Source organism: Felis catus, chromosome B1 (genome assembly GCF_018350175.1).
Source record: "Felis catus isolate Fca126 chromosome B1, F.catus_Fca126_mat1.0, whole genome shotgun sequence".
NCBI lineage: Eukaryota > Metazoa > Chordata > Mammalia > Carnivora > Felidae > Felis > Felis catus.
In genome coordinates, this window is record NC_058371.1 from 16,481,366 (window position 1) to 16,500,579 (window position 19,214).

The 19,214-nt window shown below is 38.4% G+C and overlaps 1 protein-coding gene across 50 annotated transcripts in view; it reads right to left on the minus strand.

Annotated features, from left to right (window-relative positions):
• Positions 1-373: 373 nt before the first annotated feature.
• SORBS2 (sorbin and SH3 domain containing 2) overlaps positions 374-19,214 on the minus strand; it is a 226,131-nt gene continuing 207,290 nt past the window's right edge. For 29 of the 50 annotated variants that reach the window (XM_023252324.2, XM_045056779.1, XM_045056784.1 and 26 more), the window contains one exon: positions 14,506-18,004. In XM_023252324.2, the coding sequence (XP_023108092.2) occupies positions 17,771-18,004 (234 nt within the window). In that variant the 3' untranslated portion in view covers positions 14,506-17,770. Of the gene's footprint in view, positions 2,564-4,209; positions 4,317-7,980; positions 8,031-14,505; positions 18,005-19,214 lie in introns of those variants that run through there. The other 21 variants (XM_045056819.1, XM_045056818.1, XM_045056820.1 and 18 more) reach the window with 2 other exon arrangements.

The following is a 19,214-nucleotide window of genomic DNA, read 5'->3' on the forward strand; positions in this document are numbered from 1 at the left end:
GCCCATGCCGATGGTGATAAAGCTTTTTAGGGAAGTAATTTTAAAATTTAAGGTAGTTGAGTTGAGAAAGTGCTTCCAACTCCACGTAATTAACTTCTTCTTGGAAAAATAGCTGTTTCTGAGGCAGAAATATTTTTAAATGTGTTGCTTTTAGCTGAGTGGTGATTTTCAGCCAAAGAGTATTCATTCCGCAAATGAGGTTTAGTGATGAGTTTAAAGAATATTTCTTCTCTGAGCTGATGCATATACATCTTTTCTCCATTTGTGTATCAGGAGAACATAGAGTAAATGCATTTTCTCTTGGCTTACAGAAGAAATTGGGGGTAAACTACACAATTTTCTTACGGAGAAATGTCAAAAAGAAAAACTGAGGTATACTTCCAAGCAAAATTTATTAGATGTCTATTCAAGAAAAACACAATGACCTTCGCTTATAAGAATTCAAAGTCAATAAGCTGAAAGCCAGGTATGAATATTTTTCCTTTTAAAATCAGATACAGAGAGTAGAAACAGTAATTTTTCTTAAATATGACAGGCAACAGATATTGAAATCTTTTCTCATAAATGGCATCAAAGATAAATATTCATTTATCAGCAAAGCTGCATGCAGTTGACTCAGTTTCAAACCCAAAGCCTTTAAAATATAAAGCTGCTTGTGAATTTGACAGTAATCAAGGTAGTCTACTCAAAGATGTTTCTTTACCTTCTTTCTAATGAGATTCCTCTGTAATCAGTATTTATGTACATTTCAGTTTGGCTGCTCAGATCTTGTAAGTTCATAAACTTTTGCGTAAATGCTATCTTACAGAATCGCGCAATCAAGGCGTGCTTGTGATCTGTGGGATATGTAAAGGATAATCTGTTGAAAGTGTTTTAGCCTAGTTTAAAGTGAAGGATAAAGACCAAATTAGGAAATTCCCATTTTCTCAACAACTAAATAGTCTGTACAAAAGAGCAAACATATGTACAAAATGCTAGGGTCTACGTACATTGTGAAAAGATCAATCACTGTCCACAGAAGAAACGCCATAAAAAGTTTTATCTATAAGGTGCTCAAGATCCAAATATGAATAGTTCTTATGCAAAGTCATAAGAAATACAAAGCTAGTTCTCAAGGTATGTGTAATTCAGGCACTGTGGACCACATTAAATCTTTCAGGTCCCAAAACCATTTTGTAAATGTCTACTTCAGGGCAGAAAATAGAACCCGAACGATTTAACATTGCCTCTAAAAAGTGCCTAATGTATTCCGAGGAAATATTTTTACACACACCAGGAAAATCAGGCTCAACATATTCCTGTCCTCAAATGTAGCCAGGATTCTGAGTTCCATAGAAGAAAAATAATTATCATAGTAAAAATAATTGTATTGATCATAATCCTTGCTAAAACCAGCCTTCATACTTGTGATGCTTCTGAAGTACTCTATTTCTATAAAATAATGTGTGGGATTCCTTTACATTTCCATAAAATGTACAACATACCATATGGATTGTCCATTTTCACACAATCTCAAATGTATATGTGTGCACACAGTGAAATCTTACCTATGAATATTGCTTACAGATACTTTCAAGTGTCTACGTTAGGATAATTCTTTGCACCTCTCACTAACACTGTTTTTATTAAAATTTTATCAGATAAATAAAACACTAAGAGCTCATTGTTCATGATGCTGATTATTACATTTTAATATAAAATAGCAATGCAACTTTACAACACAATAGGTTTTGTTTTTGTTTTTGTTTTTGTTTTTTTTTTTGTCATCTAGCTAAACCTCTTATAGTCTCATGATTATTACCAAAGGCTCTTAATCACTTACGGTTTGCACTTCTAAAAAGTACAGAAGAGACTGCAGGAAAAGGCTCCTATTTGAAAACTCACATTCAATCAACAAAATCACACTCATTCGGATTAACTTTCCTACTCTTGCTTTAGATTTTTGTAATCACTGTGCGTATTACAATATATAAGTGCAGGCAAACGATAGCCGAAGTACAGTTTTCATGTCGTGTAAACCAGGACACTAGGCAAACTCGTGAAAGGAAAATACACTGCCAAGCTAAGGATGCGAAAATGCAAACCACAGCATTTAGTAAAACACAATCTCTGGCTGCCTGAGGGGAGAATATCTTTCGAAGTGAACTAGAGAGTCTCCTTGAGACGTTTCCTTTTTTTTTTTTTTTTTTTGCCTCAAATACGTAACCCTTTCTAACTATAATGATTTTCTTTCTGATCTCACGTATCGACTTCTCAAAGTTTAGAGCAGACATCAGGGATATGCACTTTCATGCGGAAGCGAGTCTGCTAGCCTCCCCAGGGCGGGGCAGCAGGAAGTTCCTTTGCTGGTGGTCTGGTGGCAGATAGAGATGGTGACAGTGGGTGACTTCTACTGGAAACTGGAAGGCAGGACAGCGGGAGGAGGAGGCCTAAGGGTATCTTTCAGGCAAGGTTATACAGATGCGGTGCTGAAATGCCGCATAAAAAGGAGGGAGAGTGATTCACAGCCTCTTGACATAGTTTCCGGGAAAAGTACCAAAGAATTTGGTTCTTCTCGAGGTTCCTGAAAATAGAAGCAGCAAATGAAACGGACAGCAATGAAATAATCGGTTTTTCTTTGCGGTCTTGAAAGCTCTTCATTTACAAGCCTTCACGAAGAGAGCAAGCCCAGCAGGGTTTGGGAAAGAGAGCAAACTCACTTGAAGGCATAGCAGACAAAGTGAGCGGTTTCATTTGTACTGCCTGCCGCCTTCACTGCCTCCTAAGGTTCGGCGCTGCGCTCCCAGCCCGCACCAGACTAAAGGGAAAAAAAAAGCTCAGCCTCCCTGCCTGAAGGAAAAGACAATCCTGCTGAGGAGGTGGGTTTTTAAGTGTAATGATATTAAGTATAACGATGCTCCATCACCAAGGCTGCTAGGCAAGAGTGAGGAAAGGAAAAAGCACTGGGGGAAGTGACGTTTTCAAGGACAATCTAAATAAAGACAAGGCTGGCAGTGGGATGGGATGGACTAGAAAAGTGCGACACGGTGTAACAATGGCCTATCAGGGACCGTCCAGTTTTGTGATGTCATAGAAGATCACGCTGAATGCCGCCTCATTCATTTACAAATAGCACTGCCAGAGTCCTTGGTAAAACATAAAAATTTACAGTCACTAAAGAAAAAAAAAAAGGCCAAGAACTATTTGTAGACAGGGGTTCATCATCAGGTACGACTGGCCATCATCATGATTGCCTTTGGTTTCAAATAACAGAATTCCTTTGAAACCGTTAATAAAGGTTGGTGTGCTGAATTCTTCCTTAGGATTTCTAGCGTCAATGGAGTGAAGAGAGGCTCTACGGTTTCATTTACATTCTGGAACTTCTTGTCTTGGTTTGATTGATTTTCTTTTCCCCTGTGTGGGTTAGCCATTTACTTTTGTTCTAAATGGGGGGATTAATATGAACAGAAGCAGAGGCTGGTGTCTGCTCGGTTCTCTGATTATTTTCCTCACTGATTACCTGTCTATAGAAAGCCCTGGTTCCCTCATCTTGTCTCCTCTCTCCCCTGTGTCTTTCTTTCTTTCTTTCTTTCTTTCTTTCTTTCTTTCTTTCTTTCTTTCTTTCTTTCTTTCTTTCTTTCTTTCTTTCTTTCTTTCACCTCTTTCCTGTGTGTCCCATTGTATGATTCTCTTATCTACAAAAGTTTTCTCAGAAAAGCTCTAGTCTTCTTTTAAGATGGTAAGGACGTGATTGCCTTTTAAGTGGTAAGAATGGAACCTCTCTCAACTTTTACCAAAAATTAACATAAAGGTGGATCATTGAACTTTCGGGGCACTGAACCTCAGACCTAGTAAGTAGATGAACTGCTCGCTGCATCTTGGTTTTTTCCAATTAGATCCTCACTGCGGACACCTAACCGCCCACCTGACAGAGTGATACTGTTTCTCGTTTAGGAAACGCCGTTGTTATGGTTCTTAGACCTCAGTCTTTCCTGGTTGGTGCTATTCGAAGACATTTGCTTCTCTCAGTGGAAGTGGAACTAAAACTAGCAGAAAAATCACGTATGGCCAAAGCAGTAGATACTAAGCCATATTAAAAATGCAGGGCAATGTGTGAAAGATCCGAGGCATCGCAAGTGCCTTTGTCCATCGCAAGTGAGCAAATACGAGCCAGTTCTAAGGCGGCCAAAGGGGTGTGGAAGGAGGGTGTGGAAGGAAGTGTACACATACCCACAAACCATCCATCGTCACACTTCTCCATCACATCAATGACATCGCTTTCTCTGAGTTCCAGCTCATCTTCATTCCTAGGAGTATAGTTATACAGAGCCTGAAACCTTAAACAGGACAAATGGATGCGTTTAAAAACAAATCTTTACACCTTTGTGAAACTATAGAAAATTATACAATAGTCATTTTACTTTCAACGTTTCTATTCTTATTAACGTGTGAAATTAGTATAAATCTTTGGTAAGCGTGAAAAGTAAATAGAAATATTTAGATTTTCATGGGGCTTAGACCACTCTGATAGCATTTCAAAACTACAGTGAGGAGTATTTGTGGAAGGTTAGAGTATCCACAAGTTGGATTAAAACATTTTGACATTTCTAAATCAGGCCTGGATTCCAATTGTCCACTCACAGATATCATGAAGACATTAAATAAGAGTATAGAATATAAAAGAAGTGATATGTGCATTATCCAGCAATGTAAAAATGAGAAGGGGTTACAGGTTTAGCTGACTATAATCAAAAGCAAATAATTGGGACTTCCAAGTTGAATTTTCAAGTGATTCTAAATTGAGATGTGCAAACTGTGTTAGTCATGTCTTCTAAATCGCTATGTGGGGATTACTGTAGAAGAAAAGGTTATTTTTTCTGCCAACAGGAATTCTTTACAGCCATTTAGTTTTATAGTTTGAATCAGTGTTTTATGAGAATTTAGAATTTGAAAATCTGATGTAATTCACCTCTGAAGTCAAGCAGGTGTATTCTATGCTCACTGATTAGTGAGCCAATATCAAACAATAGATTGTGGGTATAAGTTTCGTTTTAAAATAGGTCCTGGAGAAATTGTGTTTGATGTTGGAACTCTCCCTTGAAATAATTTTATGTAAAAAAGAATTACTGACAGAATGCTACCAGTTTCCTTTCTCTGCCTGAATTCTTTGAACGCCTTTATTTGGGTGACATTGATCAGTAAAATTGAATTTGTGGTTAACAAAATAGTATGTATTTTACTGCATATTAACATGGATTGGCATTTCGGAAAGTGAAGACACAAGTCCTAGCAGCTGAGCAGTTCAAGAAGCAATTGATATGCAATTAACATGAAAACTTTCTATCACTGTTAAAATATTACCAACAGAATGAGGGGGATTTTAAAAACTCCGTGAACTTTTGTTTTTGCTGCTTCTTACAACAGTTGTGTAATTCTGCCAATGGAAGAAAATAAAAACCACATTTCAGGGCACTTTGGATTTTTAAGGTCAACTTTAGAAAGCAGATAATATTGAATACTGCTGGAACAAGAATGATTTACATCTAATTACTTCATTCAGTCAGAAAATCACATTTTGGTGGAACAAAACTATTCTATCATTTGAACGCAAACAGCATGTCATAAATCAGGGACATGGCTCCGTTGGCTTTCCTCTCTGTCCATGAACTTTTTCAGATTGGGGGACCCAGATAAAGTTGGCTTGTGGTGGGGGTTAGCGATGGTGGTGGTTGTCTGGGAAAGAGCTGGTGAGATGTGATGCCTAACATCATCCCTAGAATACATTATTTTCTCTGGCTGGTACCAAAGCCTGAAATCACAACATTAGAGCTGTCTTTCCCTGTTAATATTTTATCCTGCTAGGGAATCTTTTCTGCCACTTGTGCTCTTTTGAAACTGGGCATCTGATGTCTTCTGTTGAAAAAGGATTCTGATTAAGGAGAAGGACAGAGAAAGGTAGCCAGAATCCCAGAGCAGTGGTAAAAAAGACAGGGAGGTGTTGAAAACCAACATTGCTTAATTTCGATATTTCCACAGGGCCAGCCCTGATTAGAGGAGACCTATTATTTTGTTGTTTGCTTTAAGGATTTGATCTGGAGGCTGCTCTGGTGAAGGGACGCTATCTTTTCTAAATTCATATGGGGAAAGTTGATTTCAACCTGGTCCCTTTGCCAGTGTCACATTTGAGGGAGAAAGTCATTCCTGGGCTGCTGATTCTATGGATATACATTGAAGCTCTCCCTTTGGGAAACACTGATTCTCTGATTGAGCTTTTGAGGCTTCAGCCTTCTTCCCTCGGGCACTTGTCCAAACTCTTATGGAGACAGGCCCATTTAAGGCCACCAAACCCCAGCTGCTTGAAGAATCTCAAGGTCCCAAGGGCTAAAAAAAAAACAAAATTGGCACAAACTCCTACTTCACTCTGGTATGACAAAAGCCAGTATGCTCCTCAACATTTACTTACCATTCGGGTTTAATTAGACCACACACACATAAAAAAAAAAAAAAAAAAAAAAAAAGGAAAAGGAAAAAAATTGGGAGTTTCATGGAAAACATAAACAAACCTTCCGGAAACCCCTCTGCCTCTGCTGGCTTTCAAAACCAGTGTTGCACGACAGGAAATGCAGCCGAATTACAATTAAAATGCTATTTTGAAAGATGTGTCGGTGAGATGAATGATGGTGGTGAGGTCAGGATGCTTCAAAAAGAAATTTGTCTTTTAAATAAAAAATGCTCAGCCAAGTTTGAAGCTGTCTCTATAACTTGCAATGTCTCCTGTAACACATTTTATTATAGTTCTGAATTGCGGCAACATTATAACCTTAGGTACCTATTTTCATTCCAATCTATTTTTTAAATGAAAGAAATTAAGTGACACCCCATCATCCCACTCCTTGGGGTTGTAATCAAATAGAAATTTAGTAATGTTTAGTAGATGTTTCTAAAGTCCACAGCAGGACCTTGAAAAAGTGCCTTCTCCTACCTGTGAGCTCTGTGGTTTCTATAAATACCCAAATGACCACACTTGGAAGTATTAACTTTCTATGACATAAAACAGTATAACATAATATACCTATTAATGCGTAATCACCTTAACAGCTGCTTAATACGATGTGCTGGTAACACAATAGACCTAAACAGGCCGGGAATTTATTTTTTGTCTTGTGTTCCTATCATTTGCTTAAATAAGGCAACAAACCAAAACTTTAGAATTACAGGTCATACTTGATTTTTTTAAATTTTTTCACTGCGCCGTGGGCTGGAGGCCCTGCTTGTGCTCAGGGGTACCTCACAAGGTTTAGTTCCGTCCGTGCTCCCACCCGTGCTCCTTCCCAGGGGTCTAGCTCCTGACTTCCAGGCTAGGCAGTAGCCAGTGGGAAGTATGTCGCCGCTGAACATCTCTTATGGGCAAAATGGAGCAGAAATGGATACACACGCCAAAGAGCATCTTAAAGACAATGTGTGACACCTTCGATTTGAGGTGACTTGTGGGTCAGAGAGGAGAGGGCATTTGTAAGCGGGAAAAGGCATTTAACTGAATGACAGTGACTGTTTTAATACGCTGCCATTCCCGAAGACCTTTGTCAAAAGGTAACCTTGGAATTTTGTTACTGACTTATCACTTCTGGTCTACTTTGACATTCTTCTGGTCTTCAGATATGTGTACAACCACTGTTAGGACACTTCTGTGTCTTTACAGCCGTGGTTACTGGAATTTGCATGGTTGGGAGAACAAAGAGGGAGGCAGATTGGTAAATCTTAGGCATCACTGGAGCGCCGTTAGGTTTTTCTGGCGTGTAAATCGAAGGCTGCTATGCAAAATGATTGGGTTTCTTTTTAAAATGAACTTCTGCTCTACGTTATGAAAGAGACCGATCACAGAGGCCTCATTTTAGTTACTTTGTCCTCTTTCACTTGCAAAGTCCTCTGTTTTGGTACACCAGTTGTCTGTTTTGTGAGTCAAGGTTAGTCTTGAACTTAGAAGATAAGAAGAATACTTACGGTTCCCCCCCACCTTGAATGTTTTCATGAGTAAACACAGGACGCTGTGGCTGAAATGAAATGATTTTCAATGTAATCAGCGTTTAAACTGGTACTAAGTAAAAGATAATTTGGATAATGGCATGGTACTTTTCTTGACATTTAATATTTCCTGTTGTAAAAAACCAAGAGGAAGGGAAAAAAAAACCAAATAAAGGGTTTCTGCAGGATTAATAATCCAAATATTTTGAAGGGTGCTTTGAATTAAATGAAAATAACCAAGGTTCAAATATTTGGAATGTATCTAGAATCTAGTCTGTTCAAGGTTTAAGGAAAAGTCAGGGTTTAGTCCCATTGATTTTTCAAAGGCCAGGAATATGGCAAGAACATAGACACCAAATCACTAGAATGGGAAATCTGGACACCTTCATACAACCTTATTCTTCAGCGTTTTCTCAAACAAGCGGAAAATAAACCACATTTAGTCTAACGGCAAAGTATCCACATTCAATCTACTTTTCCTTCACAGACAACATTTTCACATACAGTACGGATGAAAATGTAGATAGGCAGACGTCCCATGCTACATTTGAATTAACACTCTCTGTTCTCAATGTTGAGAGAACACATGCATTTTTAGAAAGAGAAAACAGAGAACTTTAACTAGAGGGTAACAAACAATATCCAGGTAACATGTAACATTTTACCTTAGAAGAGAAATATTGGTAGAAATTCCCAGTGCACTGAACTCTCAAAAGAGTTTCCTTTCTTTTTAAACTAAGCATCAAGACCAGTATCTGTAATAGATACTTATAATATTGGAAATGACAAACCTTAGCATCCCACATATCCACACAAATATTGCAACGAATGAAAGTTAACATGTTTGTCGAATATGTAAACTCAACGTCGTTTCTACCGACTACCTAAATGTTACCATTTCAGGGAAAGAAAAATATTACAATTCATTCACAACACAGTTCAAAGACATCCTCTTCTAAATGATGGCTGCGTGCTAAAATGCGATAAGTAGGCGTTTGCATGACACTTATAAAAGTGACTTCTTGATGACCACTGAGTTAGATGGGTCCATGTCCTTAGACATCAGGGCCAATTCGTGGGTCCCTGCATTATGAGTGGATTACTGACAGGCTGGGAATTTTACCCTGCAAATTGTCCATAAAAATCCCACTGGTCCAAGAATGGATGGAGAACTCTGGGGTTGCTTTCAGTCTATGAGTCTATAATTTGCTCCCTCCCCTTCCTCAATTCTGTATTCACTCCCCTCCCATCCAAGCTGTCTTTCTAGCATAAGAAGATGAGGCACTTAGAGCACCTGGGTGACTCAGTTGGTTGAGCGTCTGACTTCGGCTCAGGTCATGATCTCACAGGTTCATGAGTTCGAGCCCCACATCGGGCTTACTGCTGGCAGCTGTCAACACAGAGCCCGCTTCATATCCTCTGTCCCTCTCTCTTTGCCCCTTCCCCGCTTGTGCTCTCTCAAAAATAAATAACCATTAAAAAAAAAAAAAAAGGATACCAGGCACTTACATTACTAAAACTTTAAGCATTCAGTCTATTAATTGGAAGTGTTTACTTTTTAGAAATTTCACTCAGCAGTCTGTGCATGGAATATATAAACCTAAGACTACAGAGTGGATGGAAATGATTGGAAACGTGTATGGCTTCAGAATACAAAACTTCTATAAATCAATATAAAATTACTCACAATGTATTTATTATTAAAATGATAAAATATACTATTTTAAGAGAAGTCAAAACTAAACCATTTTCTAACCATTTTAATTCAATATGAATATATTGAATAATTCTATAATTCTTATATATAAATAATACATACATTAAAATATAAATAAGTAAATATTATATGTAAAATAAATATAAGCCATCCACAAGCCTATATCCTATTAAATTTCTTCAAATCCTCATCCAATCATATATATATAACTTTTATGCAGAAATAAAATACATATATATCAATTACTATTAATATTTTCTGATAGTTGTCTAGTCTTCTTTTTCATCTTAAGCCACTGCAGAATAATATGCCCTCACGTTGGTGTAGATATATTTTTTTAGTTTTCCTAACCATTTCTCTTTTTTGTTTTCGAAGTTAAGGTTAGTCTAGTCTTTTTACACGTTCATAAGCAGCAATGCTATAAACATTTTTATACAAAGAAGTATTTACTTCTTTTGGACATTCTTTAGAACACACTTCCAGGAGTAAAATTTCTGGCCAAAGATTATACATTCAAGCCACGTGATATTGAAAATGCTCATGTTAATCGCTCAAAAAAATTTAAAAATGGAATTAAAAAAATCAAAATGCTGTATTTCAAAGCCCATTCGAGGACAGCTACTGTTGTCTCGCAAAAATATCATAGCACCAGTTACAGTGCAGAACAAAGTTATAAGTAAGAAAATATCATCTGATGATCTTTTCTTATCTTCAGAGAAAATGTTTTGTAAAATGTATTTCGTTGTGCTCTTTCTACATGTTTAAGTCATTCTAACATTTTTAAGTTGAGTAAAAGTTTTACTTTTCTATCATGGCATCCGGTGCTTGGTAAATCTGGGAGGTTGAATTTCATTGCTCTTTTCTGTTAAATGTGAATATGACTTAATTTTTTAATTTTTTTAAACGTTTATTCATTTTTGAGAGAGAGACATACACACACAGAGTGCGAGGCGGGGAGGAACAGAGAGAGAGAGGGAGACACAGAATCTGAAGCAGTCTCTAGGCTCTGAGCTATCAGCACAGAGCCTGACATGGGGCTCGAACCCACGAACCATGAGATCAGGACCTAAGCTGAAGTCAGATTCTTAACCGACTGAGCCACCCAGGTGCCCCTAAATATGGCTTTAAAAATCAGATTGTTCATTGAAATAAAACAATCTACTTTTAAAGTCCATATGGGACCTTTTGTTGTCATCATTACAATTCTACTTTAATTCTTTTAATTCGACTCACACCATAAGTTATTTAAATGAATCATCCCTTTGACAACTGGGAACATGGAGCTGTTGCCAGAAGTATGTGGCTCCCTTAATGCCACAGGTGTCTATGTCTCAAGGGGACTCACGTTCCTGGGCGAGCCAGCCAGTAACGTCCTTGTTTCTACCAATCCTTTGCAGTATGTCTTTTCTCTTCCTTTATAGCCTTTAATGAACCTCCCACCCCCTTTTCTGACTTACCAGGTCTCTATACTGTTCACATGCTCAGGCCAAGATTTATCGCAGCCTTTATTAGCACTATTATCTTGGTGACTTCAGGAACTTTTCTAAGTTTACCTTTAACAGGAATCATCTCCATATGAATCTGGATAGTTAGGAACCAGTTTTGAGGAAATGTGACTAGCTACAGTATTTGAATTAATTTATTTAAAAAATATTTGGTCCATAGAGGAACAAGTAGCATTAAGAGGGCACATTCCTGTCTTCATGGTATGGCACTGACTACCAATGTAGCCTTGGATATGTGCCTGAGCTTCCTTTTCTCTAAAACCAAAGAGTTGGTCAGGATGGTGATTAGAATCTTGTCCCCCTCAGGGAATCCGTTCCCACAGACACACTTCCTCCGTTATGTATAGGTGCCCTCATCAACCTTAACCCTCTGTTGTCAGAGAGCTGTGCCAATTAATTCTCAAGTGTCCCAGTCCCGTAAAAACAGTCACGGTAACAATTCAGCTTCATTTTTCAGATCAGTGAACCCAAACTCAAAGATCATTTCTTAAATCACAAATAAGTAAAAAGAAGAAACAGAATTAAAATGTTGACTGGCACTCATAGTAAAAGATGACTGTGATGGATTAGGTGGATCAGCATCTTTATTTTGTCTTTTAGGCAGGTGTTTATGTTCTATATGGATACTCAAGCCAATTATCTTAGGAGACTATCTTTTGCCTTTCCCCTGTCCTGGTGTTATAAGGCGCAAACCTTGAGGAAAAGATCTGTAACGTGTTTGCACTCTATTGCCACCGAATGGTGATTAGTGGAAGCAACGTGCGAAAAGTTTCTGCCTTCGGACAGCTCTCTCACAAAGTTCGTTCCTTGAGCCTGGATTCGTTTTGAAAGGCTACTTTAAAGACCACAGAACGCTGTGGAATAGATATTCATGTGTCTTTCTGACTACCTGCTTCCCTTCCCGTGTTTTAAATTCTTGAGAAAAGATCTCTGTGTAGCCACCCGTATTTTAGGTCTGTGCTTGTTTCTGTTTTAACTCTGCTCATTATTCATAACTTCTTAGCAGTGTTGTGAGCAATATAGAATATACACTTGTGACATTCAGAGAGTCTTAAGAGTATAGTAAAATTGGAAAACCCAATGAAGCGCCATGTTGTTTTCATGGAATCCTCAATATTTAACTTTTTTCCTTGGCAATGTAGCCATCTTTTTTTTTTTTCCTCTCGCTTTTAGTGTAGCTATTTTTTTTTAAGTTATCAAAAGCAGATACAAACGGGACAAGTTTTAAGCACACGCTAATATTCAAAGCCAGAACCAACCTAATCATAAGGGAACTGGTCTGAAATATCCTAGAATCTCTGGTTTCAGTAAAACATCTACTTGCCTAGCTCAGATGGGGAGATGCAGTCTGTCCAGAAGCCATTTGTCTATCTGTGCTTCGGCAGAGGCATTTCTGGTAGCTCTATCTAGTATTTGGTGATTCTTGAATGAGGATTGGCTGTACTTTAAATACTAATGTGGAAGAATATTTGAAAGAGTTATAAGCACTTCTGGAGTTTTTCAGTCAATTTTTTTCCAGAAAATGTTAGGTGTAGTATTTGCCAACCAGAATTCGATGACATTCCCCTAATAACAGTCCCATGTTTATGTTTATAGGATTATTTTTCCTTCTTAAATGATGGTATACAACTTTGGATGAATCTAAAGAATATAGAAAATGTATGTTCCACACAAACACATATAAGTACATAATGTATGCATCTGGCAAAGAAAAAAAACTTGAGGTGACCCAAAACATAGCATCTCATTGACCCATGGGAAATTTATGGCTGGGCCACATTAATTGTGGAGAAATCTTTCTTTTTGTTTTGGCTCTAGAAGGCCCTTGTGTGAGTGAGTCTAAGAATCTCTTCAAATCAACATTCCTCTTTCTCTACGGCAACCCAAATCTCTACCTCAGAAACAAAGTGAGGTCTCATTATGCAAAGCAAAAAGCACAAAATTGGCATAAACACAGAGAGGTATCTACATTTTTTGAAAGTAGAAAAGGAAATCCTCTTTGCAATCAATTGGGCCCTTAAATATTTGCAAAGCATAGTCATGTAATAGACCAGGTGAGGTTAAACCAGGGTTTATCAAATAGAAATGGTGAAAAGACTGACTTTTGAGGAGATGGAAATCCCTACAAGCCTTGGCTGCCTTCCCCAGAACTGATAATACCATTTACAACCCGTTCATAGGAAAGCGCTTTTGATGTGATGTTACAGAACCAAAGAGTTACAGGGGAAAGTAATTTCACCTTCAAATTCAATCAAAGCTGTCAAGAGCCTGGGAGTATCTGGAGTCCAGGGCAGTAGCATTGGCTTAAAAAGCATCATGGAGCTAATGTAGCACACATCACCAGAGCAACAGGGTATTTCGCAACAAGAATCGTGGATTTAAAGGGAAAAACAAAACAAAGGGAAATAAACGGAATGCCACAGAAGCAAACATCACTGGAAGCATGCGAGTTCAGTATATGATTGGTAGCAGCCTTATTCTTCGCACTAAAAACCATGACTGGAAAACAGCAATTTACAGAGAACGTGGAAGCCTGAGACGGACGGACGTAGAAGACGACATACGCTACGCCCTCCTTTGTACCATGAGAATCTGGTCAGACCTTTTTGGATTTTGGAAAGCTTACACGCATACACACACACACACACACACACACACACACACACAAAAGGAAAACACATTGCTTAAAGACAGCAGAGGATTTTTGTGTTGATCTGATTTCATAGCTCATCGTGGTTGGGGTCACTTTGTCTCAAGGGTACCTCTGGCCCTACTTTACGGGCAAAGCACAGCAATGACAATTAAGGAGGAGCCACCCACTGGAGGCGAATGGCCAGGGTGCCTGGCTCCAGGTGGGGCGTTCTGACCCTACCCTGTGGGAACCGCTGAGCCCTCTGACAGGTGAGCTGCAGTGTCTCCTAGACATCACTGGGCTACGCGGAGGCTTACCCAAGACAAATATCTCGCTTTTTAAGTCAGCCTGGAAAAGCCATAAGAGGTTAGTTAGTTCTTGTCTTCGGTTTACAGCCTTCAGGAGAAGCTTTCCTGTTTTGTTTTTTCATGCACACGCACGCAGCATGCCAAACTCTTGCATAGCAGCAGAGCGGGAAGGGTTCACCAGTCTGCAGACAGCTCTTCTAGCTGCCTGTAGGTTTCACGCCACAGGCGTCAGGTGCCGCTTTCATACGGAACTCAACAGGCACAGCAGAGAAAGACTTTCAGAGAGAAGCTGGCATAAAGAGGATGTTTGAGTGCGATATCGATGGCTAAGAACACACACGAGAATTTGTACGTCTTTAATAGAATGTTTAACAGTGGGATTCAAGACACCCTCAGATTGGACCTGGGTTTTTGTGTGTGTGTGTGCACATTTGAGTAGATGCAAGGTAAAATAGAGGGAAATTTCACTCAATACCCATAAAGTTTCATAAAAAGTCTCAACTGCTTGTTGGGGCAAATTTTCTGACAAAACACAGAGGAAGAAAACACGGCTTTTCTGGGGGAAAATGGTGAAATATAATTAAATACTGAATATCGTCCTGACTCCACCTTGTGACTATTTTGGCGTTCTTCCAAAGTAAGATTTTTAATAGGACAGTGAATAAGCTAACCTTTCTTGTGTGTGAGTATGCTTTATTTTCTTTCCAGTAGTGGACAGGATCTACCACTTGTCCTTGACAAGTATTTGAGTCCCTTATGAGAACTTCAGCGGGACTAGAGAAAGGACTCTTCAATAAAAACATGATTTTCTAAACTCTCACTGAAGAAAGTTTTTATAATAACTGACCTCAAATCTGCAGTCTGTGGATACGAAATGCATTAAGCATTTTTCTCTAAAGGGTTATGGCAGAGAATGCTTGATGTGCTCCAGTATCCATTCTTTTCTTGTCTGTCCTCCGTCCTAGAATCCTGATAGGCACATGGACCTTCTGAATAAAGTCTTCCTTGGATCTAAATGTGCTCATGTGATAAGTTCTGACAGACGGGATACACAATAGGAAGGGGCTGCGAGAGCTGGTGCAACCACTTTGGACCAGGCGGTGGAGGCTTCTCACTGGGGAGATGATGTGCAAAAATAAAATGGAATCTCCTGGGTTTTCTGATGATTCTGGAGCCACATACCAGCCCTGAATGCCCGACACTTAGGTACCAGAGAAATATACTTGTATGTTGTTTAAGCTGTTGTTATTTTGAGTTTTTTGGCACAGCAGCTGTCCCCATTTCGACTGATGCGGGGAGGGGTTCTACAAACATCAAGGCTCATAGAGGAAAAAAGACATTTAGCTGTTAGAATGATGTGGACAAACAGCTGGAAAGATCATTTGAACATATTAGGAAGAATCAGGGCTTAATTCCATGTTGGAAACCGTGCTCAAGGGGGTCACTCTCTGATGGGATGGCTTTAGAGTGAGGAGACTTCCCAATGGGCCCACAAAAATTGAGTTTCTTGGAAGAAGCCCAAAGAAGAGCCCTTCTATCTCTGCATAAAGAGTCCACATGCCATAAGTCTCTTAGATGGAATTGGAAGTTCGGCTTATAGGAGAACTGAGAATTATGATAATTTTTATTATGAAAAACCATTATTTAAAAAAGATGTTCAAAATAGAAGAGAAAATATTGGTTTCTGATTTATATATTGCTCATAATTTATATGTACATTTTCAGCCTTCTGTCATCTATAACGTGTTGGTGAATTTTGCGTTTATGGAAGATTTTGGATTGGATATGACAGGCTTACATTGTCTCAGAAGATACTTCACAGGAGTAAAATTGCATTAAATTTTATTAAAAGAATAAAAGTGCATTAAATGGTTGATAAGGATTGATAAAAGTGTAATGATTCATGCATACTATGCTATACCTTCTAAAACATTATTAAAATTTTATTTTATCTTTGCTTTTGGTGCAGGGTTACTTTCTTGGTAATGAGCATAACGTGTAACATTCTTGAAATGGAAGAAATAGGAAGGCTTCTTAGAGGACTCAAGCCTCCACAGTTTATCAGTATCAGACGTGGGGTTAAACTATAATAATGGCCTGAGATTTGCAGCTGTTTCAATTTGCATTTATATTTACAATAAGCACCAACGAATTCATCAACTTATATCTTTCCAATGAATAGAAAAAGACATTTATAAGGTTTTCAAAAGTGGGGGGATTGAAAGTTATCATTTGCTCTTGAGTATGAGATAAAATAGAGAAAAAAACCACTTCATTTTTCTGGAGTTAGTTATTTGATGTAGTTATGAAAAGTATTCTTTGGAAACATTGTTATTGTAAATATGTCCATTCTCTCATACCATTCTGCAAACAACTGACACCTAACGTGTGTATCAGTTGAGCTTGGTTCTTGAAGAATGAACTTGCATAAATCTTGGTTTTGTCCTTGATAGTACAATGGCAGTGAGTGATCTTTATCTCTCTAAATCCTAAAAATCCAAACTGATTCTAAAGTTATTTAGCCATTTATTGACTAAGTTTAAGGGCTAAAGAACCAGTAGGGAAAGACAGGGAATAAATACTTTGGCCTTAAAAAGAGAACCACAGAAGGAATGGGGGTGGGGGGGCGGGGCAAATTCTTGGTCTTAGATAATATCTAAAGTATTATTATTTTTAAGATTTCCTAATTATTTCATGCCGGTCAAAATGAAATCTCAAAGGGCAAAGAGCAACTAGTCTTTAAAGTATTCCACTTTTTCAAAAATTCCTTTCACACATAAGATGAATTCACATTCACATTGGACTATTTTGTTGGATGGAGTTAGTGATGGGAGTTGGGAGTATCGTGCAGATGGCATTTCTCGGGTGTTGGTGCTTTCTGGTAAAGAAACTCGACTCTACCAGAGCCTTTGAGTTTTCCCTTAACTGCAGAGGCTCTCATTCACATTCAAAACATTGGATGTGAGGATGGGTTATTATTTGAAGTCTATCACCTTTTGTCTAAAGGAAGAGATTTCAGGATCATGCTGATTGTAGAAGCCAAGCTTTTCTGTGATGGAGTCATTTCATGCTGTGGTTGTCATTAAATGTCTTTCCAGGGCCAGTCATTAATTTTGTTGAAAGTCTCTTTTACTGGTGTCCTTATGGGGAGTTGAAAATTAGGAGAACTGCCAGCCCGCAAGGCTCTGAGTTGGGTGCTTTGTTAACTGTCAACCAAGGGAAGTATCATTCCTGCATCCTCATTAAGTTACTTCAGTTTTGTGGAAGAATAGAGCTCAAGACAGTACTGAAGATCATCCTGCCCTCGGGCTCTGCTGAACCTGCTGATGGGTGAGAAACGTGGGAGGCAGTGAGCCCACTGAGAAGTGACAGGAGATGACAGGCACCAAGCTGATGTCTTTGAATGGGATGGTTCTCCAAAAAAATACCTAATGATTGCTTTTTATTTTTCTATGTAAAATTGAGTCTGGGTATGCAAGCGTGTCTTTTAAGTTTTTGGGATAGAGGCCATGCCAATGATGTTAAAAGTTAGCAACCAATATTTACACGACTTCTTAGAACTTGTAAGATGGCACAAATCTAAATACATCTAATTAATAAAATTCATTTAAAGGCATGCAATAAACCACACTCGGGATGCAGTTACCTTTAATTTTGGTGAATTTATCTCCTGTTGATAAGGGTATTTAGGGAGAAGGGGAGGTGTGTAGGGCTGGGTAGTCTGAGAAAGTGTAGAGGCCAAGTCAGAGACAGAGGCCCAGGGAGAATGGAAAGGAAGGGAGGGAAGGACACAGCTGGGAAAAGGTGTAGACGTTCGATCTCCCGGAGAAAATGAAGGCGGCTTAAAGATTGAGGAAAGACAAGATGTGATTACGCTTGTGCCCAGAATGAGGTTATGTGGTCTTTAGAGAATATCCCCCAAGTGAGTGTGATCATTTTTCTGATATGGGTGGCTGGACAGAAGAACCCCCCATAGTCTACAATTTTAGAATATATTCACAGGATGGCTGCTTCTAAACATGAAGGAAAAACTACAAACCTGCAATGACTCTTTGTTACTTGCTTGTAAAGTAGATTACAATTTCTAGCTGGTTAGTTACAAAGCCGGGGAACTGATGTGTGCCAGCAGCTATTTGAATAACTGACTTAGAAACATGCTTGACTTTCTGTAATGAATGATCTCTTTTGCTAAGTAGTGTATTTGTTTTATTTTATACAAATACAGGCATGGCTGGGTTCTTTGTGCAGATGACCTTTTCTCTCCTGGTTGAGGAACTAGCCAAGCCTCGGGGTTTTGTGGATGTCCAGGGGTCTCATGGGCACTGATCATTATTTAAGCCCAAGAACGTCCTATAGTACAGGCCACGTGCCTCTATATTTGTTGTTGGCAAGATCTTAATAGAAAACTATGGGATTTTAAAAATTATTTTTGTTTTCTAAGATTTTAAAATAGACGATCCATGGGGGAAAGTGACTGCAGAGTAGCATGATATAAAACATTTTGTTTCCTAATTTCAGTATTTGCCAGTAATCGTATTTTCTTTCTAAATTACAGGTTACATATGTGAGAAATGAAGTTTTGTTTTTGTCTTAAGACAAAAATTTACAAACTAAAGATTTAGGGTATGTCCCCTCTTTACTAATGAAAATCATTGCTCAAGATTCTTTGTAAGATGAAAATGCATTAGTAGTCTTAAGTGGTCACCAACCTGAAGAAATTATTTCTTCCGAGAGTTAAAAGGGTACCGGCGTGCCTTTTGGTTCTGTCTCTCTCCCTTTTTACAAACTGCCATTGGAATTGGACTGGTCTCTCTGTGTATCAGTTTTCTAATTTCTCAAGTGGGGCTAATAAGATAACCCATCTCATTGACGAAGAGTTCTTAGAACACTGTCTGATACTCAGTAAGAGTTCAACTATGTAGCTATCATTATTAATAACAAAAAGTCAGGAAGACTATCAATTATAGACTGTTTAAAATATGAATTTCTAGTCACAAACAAATAATGGAATGACATCAGATATTTACATCATCTTACTAAAATTTGGTGAG